Source organism: Coregonus clupeaformis, chromosome 17 (assembly GCF_020615455.1).
Source record: "Coregonus clupeaformis isolate EN_2021a chromosome 17, ASM2061545v1, whole genome shotgun sequence".
In the NCBI taxonomy this organism is placed as follows: Eukaryota; Metazoa; Chordata; class Actinopteri; order Salmoniformes; family Salmonidae; genus Coregonus; species Coregonus clupeaformis.
In genome coordinates this window covers 37760335-37774475 of record NC_059208.1, presented here as the reverse complement: position 1 = coordinate 37774475, position 14141 = coordinate 37760335, and the positions used below count along the sequence as shown (strand labels likewise).

General features: G+C 41.5%; 1 protein-coding gene across 2 annotated transcripts; it reads left to right on the top strand.

The window, feature by feature from the left end:
- The first annotated feature begins 318 nt into the window (after positions 1-318).
- LOC121586343 (palmitoyltransferase ZDHHC3) lies at positions 319-10817 on the top strand. 2 transcript variants are annotated; one of them, XM_041902958.2, is made up of 7 exons: positions 319-787; positions 6441-6775; positions 7255-7379; positions 8305-8401; positions 8726-8807; positions 9227-9357; positions 9686-10817. In XM_041902958.2, the coding sequence occupies exons 2-7, from the start codon at positions 6470-6472 to the stop codon at positions 9842-9844; spliced, it is 900 nt and encodes a 299-aa protein (XP_041758892.2). In that variant the 5' UTR covers positions 319-787; positions 6441-6469; the 3' UTR covers positions 9845-10817. The 2 variants fall into 2 exon arrangements, with proteins under 2 accessions (XP_041758892.2, XP_041758893.2); XM_041902959.2 differs by having other exon boundaries at positions 6438-6775.
- The last annotated feature ends 3324 nt before the right edge of the window (positions 10818-14141 follow it).

The window sequence follows — 14141 nt, the reverse complement described above, 5'->3', positions numbered from 1 at the left end:
TTACTCCAAACGGAAAACGCAAACGAGAGTTTCAATTGGACAAATTCAGGTAGGTCCCTCCCCGTTACGTTCCGTTTTCTCTGTTTTATGTAAGAACCGGTCCATGAAGGATATAAGTGTTTACACTATATAGCCAGCTGCATGCATTCGCTTTGGACGGTAAACTGAAATGACTCAATACCACCATCTGCCGGCCTTTGGGCCATTAGCTACACTGATATCCTAAATCGGTTTTTAGATGCAGTTCTGTTGGGTTGGGTTGGGGATTGGGTAGGGCGAATCTGTTCCTAGATCTGCTTGCAGAGGCAACAAATATACTAATAACTACGGGGGGCAACGTCAGGTGCTTGGAACGCCAGATAACCTTTGGAGCGAACAGACGTCTTGCGCATGGAAGGCAGGGCACTTCCTGGTTTTTCCTCAGTTAGTTTCTTGCTTGCCAGAGTGCTTTCTATATTAAGTAATGAGGGAAATTGGCATCCACCCACCTAACTAATAGGTCTGCACGTATGTACATTTCCATATGAGACACAGGAAACATCGAAACCAAGTGGTTTTGTAGTTTAACGATGGACTCGGTAATTCAAGCGTGAATAGTGAGACACAACAAGGGGTACTGCTAACTACCTCCACGCTAGCAAGGATAACTAGCTAGTTAACGTAAGCTAGCTAATTATGTACAACCAGCTACGATTTACTGTTGTCAATAGCTAACGTTTGCGTGACAGACAATCAAACCGAGTAACGTTACTCTTCTCTGAAAACTATTCCCTCAACCAGGAAAGAGGTGAGTTGAAATCATCGTGGTTGTTTCTACCGTTGCCTAGCTAACTAACCAAGTACGTAAAGCCATCAAATCTATGAAATCATGCTAATCATTGGAGCTACCAAGCTTGCTCGCATTATATTCTCTGACAGCAGAATCTAGATTTTTTTAATTAGCTAATGAACCATGTTACTGGGCTATTATTCTAACTCAATAACAGTGATTGTGACTTAACATAGAAGCAGGTCAACTTATCAAAAGACCGGTTTTATTCAACTTTAGTCATCTTACTATTACAATCAGTGGAAGGTGTTTGTTAGGAAATTTCAAAATATATACATAAGGTTAGAGTACTATCAATACCAGATCAATATCGCCATCTGCCGGCCCTTTGGCTAGTGTAACAGTATCTTTTCAGCTGCTGAAAAGTAGCTACTGATAATCTTTAGTGGTTCTAGTGAGCTATGGTACTTTTCTGCTGTGGGAATTCCATACTGAATCCTTTATGCTTAGTCAAAATACAACATTTAACAAATTAAACTGACTAAGGACAAGACTGATCATTGTGATCAACTGAGCAAAAGCTTACCACATTAAATCTAGACTAGTAGACAAGACCATGAGTATGTTTATGTCACAGTCAGGGACTGCCAGTAGAGGTTATAAACGGAAGTCACATCAGCCTGTTAACTGCTATTTCATCCTATTGAGACAAATCTCTCCTCCACTCTTATCCTCCTGTGCTCTCTTCCTTGGTGTCTGCCATCATTCCTCAGTTGTATTAATTACTGTTGGAGGCATCCAAGCAGCAGGGCGTCCTGCATCCCTATAAATAATTTGTTAAAAGGATGCCTCATTCAGCGGTATAGCACTCATACAGTATAGTGCTCACACTCCAGTCTTCTGTAATGGTTCATTGGTCCATTGAAGTCATTACCGTCATATCTGTTAGACATGATATTTCGTTATGTTTATTAATGGTGGAGTCTGTTGAATTCTGAAACTTAGGCTAAATGTGTGACTCTTGTCAACTATTGCTGTCTTGAACGGCAGAATAGAATGGCAGTTTTGTAAAAGGAGTTTCTGCTATAAGACAAAGACGATACTAATGTCAATCAGTTCATTCAGGATAACAGCAGCATGTAATTCAGTGAAGGGCTAGTTTATACACTGCCCCTTCTAGTCAACCACAAAAGAGCATTCATTTAGCAGATAATAGCTAATCGATGCTTGCTTCAAAGTGTTTTTCTTGACAGTGCTTTGGCTTATGTTTACAAATGCAATAGAAGTTATAGTGAATTCATTATGTAGCATCATCCTTGGTAACAGATTGTGTCACTGGATTTATGCAGCAGTAATAGATGTTATAGAACAATGTTTCTGTGAAGTTCCTGACTTATTGGGTTTCTATGTTGTAGTACAAGATATACTGTTAGCTTTGTTCACTCTATGGGAGTGACACTCCAAGTCATCTCTCAACATTGAGTCACTTATGGGTAGTTCCACCTAAAAAAGCACAAGAAAGAGGATTTCGACACCCACCGGGTGATTCTCAGAAACCAGTTTTAACCATGGCAGTAGCAAATTGAGTTAGAAAACCATTATGTATCTGCAACAATCAACTATCATTCTGAATACTAAGATGCCTAGTTTATGGCATAGTGTCTCATTTTAAATACATTTTAAAGACTTTGGAGAAATTACTTTTTCTAAATAAAATAGTCATTTTTTAATGCTTAAATCCACTTTTCATTTTTGAAAATACATGCACATAATTACAGTACTTATACCTATGCTAAAATAAGGGGTATTTTAGTCAATTGCATTAAGATCAGATTTTGTTTTGTTTTATGCAAATCGTTTGGGATTAACAAGTGACACAGTTTGATAATGTGTTGAGTTACTAAATCTAAAATAAAGCTCAGTACAGTTTTTCAATGGCAAACTATGAAACACTCATTACCGACACATGCATTCTCATCTCCGAAACCTGCTTATCATTACCGTAATGCACCAACATTTAGGAAATATATTTAGGAAATAGTCATATCCCCCTGTTCAGAGTAATTAGTCATAAACGCGATCGATAAAAGACAGTACTGCGCAGCCGTCTTCATCGACCTGGCCAAGGCTTTCGACTCTGTCAACCACCGCATTCTTATTGGCAGACTAAATAGCCTTGGTTTCTCTAATGACTGCCTCGCCTGGTTCACCAACTACTTCTCAGATAGAGTTCAATGTGTCAAATCGGAGGGCCTGTTGTCTGGAACTCTGGCCGTCTCTATGGGCGTGCCACAGGGTTCAATTCTCGGGCCGACTCTATTCTCTGTGTATATCAATGATGTCGCTCTTGTTGCTGGTGACGCTTGGATCCACCTCTATGCGGACGACACCATTTTGTATACATCTGGCCCTTCATTGGAAACTGTTAACAAACCTCCAAATGAGCTTCAATGCCATACAACACTCCTTCCGTAGCCTCCAACTGCTCTTAAACACTAGTAAAACTAAATGCATGCTCTTCAACCGAACGCTGCTTGCACCCGCCAACCCGACTAGAATCACTACTCTTGGCGGGTCTGACCTAGAGTATGTGGACAACTACAAATACCTAGGTGTCTGGTTAGACTGTAAACTCTCCTTCCAGACTCATATTAAGCATCTCCAATCAAAAGTTAGATCTAGAATCGGCTTCCTATTTCGCAACAAAGCCTCCTTCACTCATGCTGCCAAACATGCTCTCGTAAAACTGACTATCCTACCGATCCTTGACTTCGGCGATGTCATTTACAAAATAGCCTCCAACACCCTACTCAGCAAATTGGATGTAGTCTATCACAGGGCCATCCGTTTTGTCACCAAAGCCCCATATACTACCCACCATTGTGACCTGTACGCTCTTGTTGGCTGGCCCTCACTACATATTCGTCGCCAAACCCACTGGCTCCAGGTCATCTATAAATCACTGCTAGGCAAATCCCTGTCTTATCTTAGCTCACTGGTCACCATAGCAACACCCACCCGTAGTCTGCGCTCCAGCAGGTATATCTCACTGGTCATCCCCAAAGCCAACACCTCCTTTGGCTGCCATTCCTTCCAGTTCTCTGCTGCCAATGACTGGAACGAACTGCAAAAATCTCTGAAGCTGGAGACTCTTATCTCCATCACTAACTTTAAGCGTCAGTTGTCAGAGCAGCTTACCGATCACTGCACCTGTACACAGCCTTTCTGAAATTAGCCCACCCAACTACCTCATCCCCATATTGTTATTTATTTTGCTAATTTGCACCCCAGTATCTCTATTTGCACATCATCTTTTGCACATCTATCATTCCAGTATTATACGAAATTGTTACTATTTTGCAATATGGCCTATTTATTACCTTACCTCCATAACTTACTACATTTGAACACACTGTATATATATTTTCTGTTGTATTTTTGACTTTATGTTTTGTTTACCCCATATGTAACTCTGTGTTGTTGTTTTTATCGCACTGCTTTGCTTTATCTTGGCCAGGTCGCAGTTGTAAATGAGAACTTGTTCTCAACTGGCTTACCTGGTTAAATAAAGGTTAAATAATGTCCCATCCTACGTCCTGATATTACCTGGTTCTGACCACTAGATGGTGCTGTTCCAGGTGATTTTATTTTTAAGAAAAAAGTAATCTAACAGCAAATTCACTGAGAATACATTAAATAGGATGAAGAAAACAATACTTAAAGCCACAGCCCATACTACTTGTCAGACATGGAGAACTGATACTGTATACTCGTTGGGGTGGGATGTGGGGGGTGGCTTTTGACTATTTCTTTGGATTCCTCATGTCTTACTCATTGTTAGAAAAAAGATTGGTCTAAATCGGATGTTAGGTACTATATTTATTGAATATTATATGAATTCTATAAGTTAAAATGGCCAATTTGGGGGCAATCAATCTGCGTAATTTCTCAGATCAAATTATATTTCAGCAAAATAATGTTGTAGGAATGCTAATCTTATCTGTTTCTAACTACATAAATGATTTCAGAACAATCTGAGATGGTGGGAGTCATGGCTTGCTGAAATGACATGGAACGACCCCTACAAGATATTAGCATTCCACTTCCTTTGTCTAAAGCGAGTTTTACCAGAAATGACTCAAACTGAATAATTCATTTAATGGATAACAGCAAAGGCCTTTCAATTGTTGGCTGTTTGACAAAACAAATTATATGCATCATGATTTTATGATTAACTAGGCTAACACAACAATTCCACACCTGTGCTTATCGAATCCATAGAGGGATCCTTGCTTTCTGGCTATTAGTTACGCCCAATTTGCAGGATAGGAGTGTTGTAGTTGTGTGTGTGTGTGTCTGTGAGAGAGAGTGACACACTGACCCAGTGAATTAGCTAGATGCCCTTACTGCTATGCTAACACATCCAGGCCAGGCTATCAACAGCAGATGGTAATGTCTGGGCTGAGTGGGGAAAGGGATAGCCATGGCCAGACTGGGCATCACACCCACTAACACAGCAGGAGGGCTCTAAGCCTGTTGTGTGTAGGCACACTGTCCACAGTCTGTCGCTAGGCACTAACCAGGCTACAATACTGTAGTCTGTAGTGTATGTGGGAGACAACCAGAGGATGGGGAGGCACTATGTAGTCTAGTGCATTTATGTGTGTAGTAATGTGTTTATCTCAGGTTGATTGTCACTGAGGCTACTTACTCACTAGCCTATATCAGTGCTGCTGTTAGGGATGCTTGAATAGTGTGCTTTTACAAACATGACATAAAAACTGTTTTGGCAGGAATGTCAGTTGGACCAGGGTTCCCCTCAAAGCCGACAGACTAAAGCTCCAAACTAGTATGGCTAATCATAAAAGTGAGATTACACGGAGATGCCCATTGAATTGGCCACATCGATGGATGTAATTCTGACCTCTTATAGGCCAGGCTTTTTTCCTAGCCACTGTGCTTCTACATCTGCATTGCTTGCTTTTTGGGGTTTTATGTTGGGTATCTGTATAAGCACTTTGTAACAACTGCTTTTGTAAAAAGGGCTTTGTAAAATACATTTGATTTGATAAATACATTTGAAGTTTATTTTAGGAATACTCAGCTTTTGTGAACTTGCAATGTTTTTTCTTCATATTTTTGGACATGTAGGCTACATGGCCATTTTTAGTACCCTAACATTCTGGTTCTACTAAACGTGGGCCAAAACTGACCGCAGAGACATTTTGACCAGAGTAATTGAATTGACTTGCTTTAGAATACTTAAACAGACTAACTTCATAAACTCTCACCTGCCGTCTCCTCTCTCACTCCCTTTGTCAATGTTGCTACGTCGCCACAGTTCAGATACGTTTAGATTATACAACACACAGGTCTCTAGCCTTTTCGGTCAAACATTTGTTTTCAGTCTACAACGCCACGTTCCAACAAATAACAGAAAAGAGACCACATTCCAACAATACTGTCTGTATAGACAATGAAACATTGACACTTCACTTCCTTATCACTTCTGTATACACCTGTAGTTTCTCACTTCCCCCTCTATATATTTACACTAGAACAACAGCGCATTCCAACAACACAATGCATTGCAACATTGGCACATCACTTCATTGACACACCTACATCTGTAGCCTATACCTAACCATCCAAACCCCTTATCTCCCAGCAGCATGCGGCGAGAGCTGCATCCATTCTAGAATGAAGAAGAGCCCGGCGCACCGTTGCAGGGACATCGAGAGGCAAGCCGGTTACCTGCAGCCCGAGCACTGCGCCCCTCCCCCGACCTGCCCCCGCTCCGACGCCATTTGGTTCATCCGCGACTGCTGTGGCATCGTGTGTGGCATCATCACCTGGTTCCTGGTGTTCTACGCTGAGTTCGTGGTGCTCTTCGTCATGCTGCTGCCCGCCAAGAACCTGCTCTATAGTCTAATCAACGGGGCACTGTTCAGTACCCTTGCCTTCCTCGCCCTGGCTTCGCACGCCCGGGCCATGTGCACAGACCCGGTTAGTCTGGCTGGCTGGCTCTGTCTGTCTGTGTCAGTGATTCTGTTGCTTTGTTCCAATTATCTCTCCTACTATCCCCCCTCGAGAGTCCACTCACTGACTCACTGGCTGCGTCCCAATAATATCTCCTTTCTCCTGACTCCTGTTCACTTCCCTTCACTGATTTGAAAGGAAATGACTGGAATAAAAAAGATGGTGGATATTCCCACTAGCCCATGCCTCCACCAATCCAATGCTTTTAGGTTTGTGGGCAGTAGTGAACGAGTGCACTCTTCAGGAGAAAGGAGATATTATTGGGACGCACCCCGTGAGTGGACTCTCGGGCTAAACTGTCAAATGCAGTGCTTTCAGTCTTGAAATAAGTTGTCTTCACTAGAAAACCTGCTTGTAGAGAACTCCTTCAAAACTGTGTGTATTGTTTTCAGATAGGTGTCAGATATGAATGAATGCCCCTGTCCTAACCCATGCCTCTCTCCCAGGGTGCGGTGCCTAAAGGGAACGCGACCAAGGAGTTTATCGAGAGCCTGCAGCTCAAGCCCGGTCAGGTGGTCTACAAATGTCCCAAGTGCTGCAGTATAAAGCCTGACAGAGCTCACCACTGCAGGTACAGTACAGGACTGCTTCAGTCTAGTCTAGAAAGCCCTGGAATGGCTATCCCATTCCACTTATTTTCCAATGTTCTCTCCTGCCAATGTTGTTTAGCCTCAGCCCTGCTGCATTACTAATACCCACTGGTACTTACTAGATGGCTAAGGAGTTCCCCGGACTTTGAAGTGCTTAACCTAGTTTCAAGGGGACGAACATGGCTTAAACAAAGGGGACTAGTTGAAGTAGGAATTAGGAAAAAGTTGATAGCAACACAAAATAATGTGAATTGATGTGACATACAGTATGGTGTCATGATATTTATACTATCACACTTCTTACACCTTCAGAGAATACCATGGTATCAGAGCACCTCTATTAAAGCATATTGCAGCTCCATATGGCAGATGATTGATGATGATGTGTCGGGGCCTAGTTGAGTTGTCAGTCTGCTACCCTCTCCCTCAGATAATATATCTCCGCCGTGACTCCCCTGTGTGATGGAGAGTACAGTCCAGCTCAGCAGGTTATTCCCATCTCTCACCTCCATCAATGTCAACATGGTGTTTGTCCCAAATGTAACCCTATTCCCTATATAGTGCACCTGTTTTGACTCTGGTCAAAATGTATAAGTCGCTCTGGATAATAGCGTCTGCTAAATGACGTAAATGTAGAGTGCCATTTGAGGCGCAGCCAGTGTGCACCATGCAGCTAAAGGTGGCTAGAAGGAGTGGAGTCTCTCTCCACTCACTCTGCTGTGTTGTTGTGCGTGTTTGAATTCATTGATAATTAACTATGCATTGTGGCTGGTCTTCATGCGTCCAGAAGGAGCAGCTTGTGTAGGTCACGGTTTGGCTCATATTTCCAGGCCTCTTTTGTATGTGGCTGTACCCTGCTTTCATGTAATGTCCTCGTATGTGTGTGTGTGCGTATGCCCCTCGCAGTGTGTGTAAACGCTGTATCAAGAAGATGGACCACCATTGCCCATGGGTAAACAACTGCGTAGGAGAGAAGAACCAGAAATTCTTTGTGCTTTTCACAGTGAGTGTTTTAGCCTCGAGCTACTCAGCTATTACTCAAAAATACATTCTCTACAAGCCATTATTGACTCACTCACATGAGATGTTGCTACTTGTCTCAGTAATCATACCTTACAGTTAATGCTGACTAATTGAAATATCCATATCCTCCTACAAACCTGCAAACTCTCGCCCACATTCACCAATACATCACATTATTCCATTATGTACAAAATCTTGATAAAATAATAAATAATACATTTTCAAAATAAGAGTACTGCATGGTTAACTAATGTAATGTTACTACTGTGTTACCTGATGAGATGTAATATTTGTCTCCCTTCAGATGTACATTGCTCTGATATCCCTCCATGCCCTGGTCATGGTGGCCTTCCATTTTATCTTCTGCTTAGAGTCAGACTGGACGAGTGAGTACCATGCTGTTCGGCTATGTGTTAGCATGCTATGTCAAATTCACCATACTGTTTTTAACTTTGCGTGGTTAGTCTGCAACAGAGAAACACATTTGAATGGATTTGGTGTTGTGGTTTCCATTTGTAATTATTTATTTCCACTACCTCATAAGTGTCATGTTGTCTTCCTTTCCAGGACCCTAATTGTTCTCCTTTCACATCCTTTGATTGACTCTCTCTTTGTTAAAGCATGATTTAATTGGTCAATGACACATACAGGATAGAAGCGTTTGTTTCTCATTTCCTGCCCCCTAAGAGGGAATCCAGCACACCTGTCCTCAGCTTCTAGAGTCTAGACCATCAGTGCCCTCCAGTTGAAACCTCTCTCTCCCTTCCCTCCCTTCTCCTCTCCTCCCTCACTCGGCCCTCCCCAGAGTGCAGTACATTCTCTCCTCCTGCGACCGTCATCTTCCTCATCCTTCTCTGCTTTGAGGGACTCCTCTTCCTCCTTTTCACCTCAGTGATGTTTGGGACCCAGGTCCATTCCATATGTACTGATGAGACGGTAAGTGAACTGAACACGCCACTAGCATCCCTTTGTTCGCATTCACTCCCTCACTCCAATGCTCCTCTCTTCCTTCTTAACCATCGCTGCTTTTGCAGGTTTGGGGTCGATTCCATTTTAAATTTAGGAAGTCAACTGGAATTTCAGTTTACTTCCTGAATTGAAATGGTATTGACCCCAACCATGCTGCTTAGTTATTAGATTCGGATTGCCCATAGCTTTATTCAGGTTCTTGATGGAACTGTCCCCAAGATAAGTATCCAGGATTATTTTGAGACACATCATTATGTCTCCTGCTGATGTTTTTCCTGTTTGATCTTATCTACAGGGCATAGAGCAGTTGAAAAAGGAGGAGAGAAGATGGGCTAAAAGGACAAAGTGGATGAACATGAGGGTGATATTTGGCCATCCGTTTTCTATAGCCTGGCTAAGTCCCTTTGCAACACCTGACCACGGGAAGGCAGACTATTACCAGTACGTTGTCTGAGAGAGGAAGCCAAGCTCCAGCACCCATGCTACCAGCCTGTCTTTCAGGGTGCGGACTGATGATACGTACAGGCGATAGTGTTCCCACCGCCTGACTTCACTGAGTATAAACTCTTCTGACACTTCTTCTCCTTTTCTGTTTTTGATCATTTTTAAATTTCAGGGTCTTCTTCTTTGTGAAAAAAATCTTTATCTGCCTGTTTTTAATACTTGTCACCTATTTTGGTTTCTTTCTTTGCCTGGTGCTGATTTTGATATCTGTATGAAATATACGTTATTTTCCATTCTGTTCACAATCACAGCCAAGCTCTGCAAAACCATCAACTGTAAAATGAGTCTCTGCTTTTCTCACGTTTACCATTAAAGAAAGCACCTGCTGATGTAACCTGGCCAGAGCCTGTATCTGACGTGGCTATAAACTGGGCTTTACCTTTGGGATAGAAATGGAGACGCTCTTAAACCCAAAGTACAGTATTTCCTGTATTTGGTCATGTCCTGTTTGAGGACTAGGCATAAACAAAGCAAACGCATGAGCTGAATTCAGATTGGCTTTTCAGTGGCCAAAAACAATCAGTTCCAATAGGCATATTTTGTCTTCCAATGTTGCAGTACCTTAGCCTAAATGGTGTAAGCTATAGCCTTGGTGCCAGTGCCACACTGTTGAAGTACTACCGACCCACAAGGCATTACATTTGCTTTTTAGACCAGCCAAATCTTTTGCTGCATTCTGCAGATTCTTTAAGCTGCTCCCTCTAAGCTGTGCGCGGCCGCGCACCTCCTCCAGGACTGCCGCACAGAAGAAATGGCAGGCCGCGCAGAGACTGGAGAGATTGAACTTCACTGAGTTCGCCCCATTAGTTTGCACTATATAGATCAACGTTTTTTCTGTGATCTAATCAACATTATAAACTGGTTGGTTCGAGCCCTGAATGCTGATTGGCTGACAGCCGTGGTATATCAGACCGTATACCACGGGTATGACAAAACATTTATTTTTACTGCTCTAATTACGTTGGTAAGCAGTTAATAATAGCAATAAGGCACCTCGGGGGGTTGTGGTATATGGCCAATATATCCAGCCCTTAGCCGTGGTATATTGGCCATATACCACACCCCCTTGGGCCTTATTGCTTAATTATATCAGCCCCTTTTCAATGCAACATACCAAAACAAATCTAACTTTGCAAGATTGAGTCTGTGATTTTTTGTAGGTAGAGCCAGAGCGCATCGGAGTAGAATTATTCTGGGTGCGGGTAGCCCTCGAGCGGTCTTTCAATCACCCGCGAGTGAATGCGCTTTTCAGATCATTGCCGCTCGTGTGATATTCTTTGGATGTTAACGAGTTATTAGCCCAGTTATAGATAAGTATAGGTCAGCAATGGGGAGTTACTGCTTCATACAAGAGCACAAAACCTGTAGGCTACATTTCAAGCTTTGCCTTTTTTATGAAAATGCATTATACAGACTGTCAAATCCATGCTGTATGAGCACAATGGTTATGTATTCATCAAACAAAAAATGTTCTCTTTAAATTGAGAATGCAGAGTGCATTTGCATGGCATTGATGCCATTTGAAATCTGTATGGACCACATTTATTGATTTTTATGATGTATTATGAAGAATAAAATCAACTTTTAATTAGTGTCATGCTGCTTTAGTGACGTCTATTGTGAGTCACCTTTTTCTAAGCAGTTAATTATTTTATGTATAGTTGACTTTAAAGTTTAAGATGCTTCAATCAAATCTACTACTGTCTCTTTCTGATTTGGTGCACCTATTTTATTTTAAACTACCTAAATCTCAATACTGCCATCTCCTGCTTGAACTGATGGAACCTTATAAGCTCTGTAGTGACTCACATATAACTATAAAATACTCTGACTAAAGTTGACTATCATATCAGACTAAATGCTCTCCAACAAGACATTCTTTATGTTATCTTTAAAAGGTGCTTCCTTTTGCAGCTCATTCCAGTTTACCTTTTAACCAAATATCAAGTTCAACTAATTATCAGCTGATCATGTACAATATCAATACGCCTCACAGGCATGTATTAATTATTTGTAGATCTGTGTACTGGAGTGGGAAGTTCCTGAATCTGATTAATGTCTGTCTGTGCCAGAGTCACTTTGAGGAGAGACATCAGAAGTAATGGGGTATGAAGTTCCTTAGAAATAGGCTGGTTCAAGGCTCATGTTACCCCCTTTCATTACATTAATCTCAGCTACATGATGTACAGTGCCTTCAGAAAGTATTCACACCTCTTGTCTTTTTCCACATTTTGTTGTGTTACAGCCTGAATTTAAAATTGATTAAATTGAGATTTTTTTTGTCACAGGCCTTCACACGATACCCCATAAAATTAAAGTGGAATTATGTTTTTTGAAAATGTTTACAAATGAATTAAAAATAAAAGCTGAAATGTCTTGAGTCAATAAGTATTCAACCCCTTTCTGTTCAGGCAAGCCTAAATAAGTTCAGGAGTAAAAGTCTGCTTAAGTCAAATAATAAGTTGCATGTACTAAGTGTCTAACATGATATTTGAATGACTACCTCTTCTCTGTACACCACACATACAATTATCTTTAAGGCCCCTCAGTTGACGAGTGAATTTCAACCACAAAGACCAGGGAGGTTTTCCAATGCCTCGCAAAGAAGGGCACCAATTGGTAGATGGATAAAAATAAAAAAGCAGACATTGAATATCCCTTTGAGCATGGTGAAGATAATAATTACACTTTGGATGGTGTATCAATACAACCAGTCACTACAAAGATACAGTGCAGCTGTCCTTCCTAACTCAGTTGCCGGAGAGGAAGGAAACCGCTCAGGGATTTCACCATGAAGCCAATGGTGACTTTAAAACAGTTACAGAGTTTATTGGCTGTGATAGGAGAAAATTGAGGATGGATCAACAACATTGTAGTTACTCCACAATACTAACCTAAGTGAAAAGAAGGAAGCCTGTACAGAATAAAAATATTCCAATACATGCATCCTGTTTGCAACAAGGCACAAGTAATACAACTGATGTGGCAAAGATATTAACTGTTTGTAATGAATACAAAGTGTTATGTTTGGGGCAAATCCAATACAACACATTACTGAGTACCACTCTCCATATTTTCAAGCGTAGTGGTGGCTGCATCATGTTATGGGCATGCTTGGACAGGTTTATTTTTTCCAGGATAAAACATTTACGTAATGGAGCAAAGCACAGGCAAAATCCTAGAGGGAAACCTGGTTCAGTCTGCTTTCCACCAGACACTGGGAGATGAATTAATTTTCAGCAGGACAATAACCTAAAACACAAAGCCAAATCTACACTGGAGTTGCTTACCAAGAAGACCATGAATGTTCCCGAGTGGCCGAGTTCAAGTTTGGACTTAAATCGGCTTGAAAATCTATGGCAAGACCTGAAAATGGTTGTCTAGTGATGACCAACAACCAATTTGACAGAGCTTGAAGAATTTAAAGAATAATGGGCAAATGTTGCACAATCCAGGTGTGGAAAGCTCTTAGAGATTTACCCAGAAAAACTCACAGCTGTAATCGCCAAAAGTGTTTCTAACATGTATCGACTCTGGGTTGAATACTTATCTACTCAAGATAAACTATACCGTGCATTTGGAAAGTATTCAGACCCTTTTACGTTTTCCACATTTTGTTACGCTACAGCCTTATTCTAAAATGTTCCTCATCAATCTACACACAATACCCCATAATGACAAAGTGAAAACAGGTTTTTAGATTTTTTTGCAAATTGATTACAAATAAAACATCAATACCTTATTTACATAAGTATTCAGACCCTTTGCTATGAGACTCAATTGAGCACAGGTGCATCCTGTTTCCATTGATCATCCTTGAGATGTTTCTACAACTTGATTGGAGTTCACCTGTGGTAAATTCAATTGATTGGACATGATTTGGAAAGGCACACACCTGTCTATATAAGGTCCCACAGTTGACAGTGTATGTCAGAGCAAAAACCAAGCCATGAGGTTGAAGGAATTGTCTGTAGAGCTCCGAGACAGGATTGTGTTGAGGCACAGATCTGGGGAAGAGTACCCAAACATTTCTGCAGCATTGAAGGTCCCCAAGAACACAGTGGCTTCCATCATTCTTAAATGGAAGAATTTTGTAACCACCAAGACTCTTCCTAGAGCTGGCCCGCCCTGCCAAACTGAGAAATCGGGGGAGAAGGGCCTTGGTCAGGGAGGTGACCAAGAACCCGATGGTTACTCTGACAGAGTAAATAAATCCAGAAAAACGCATGTCATAAATGTTATAAATT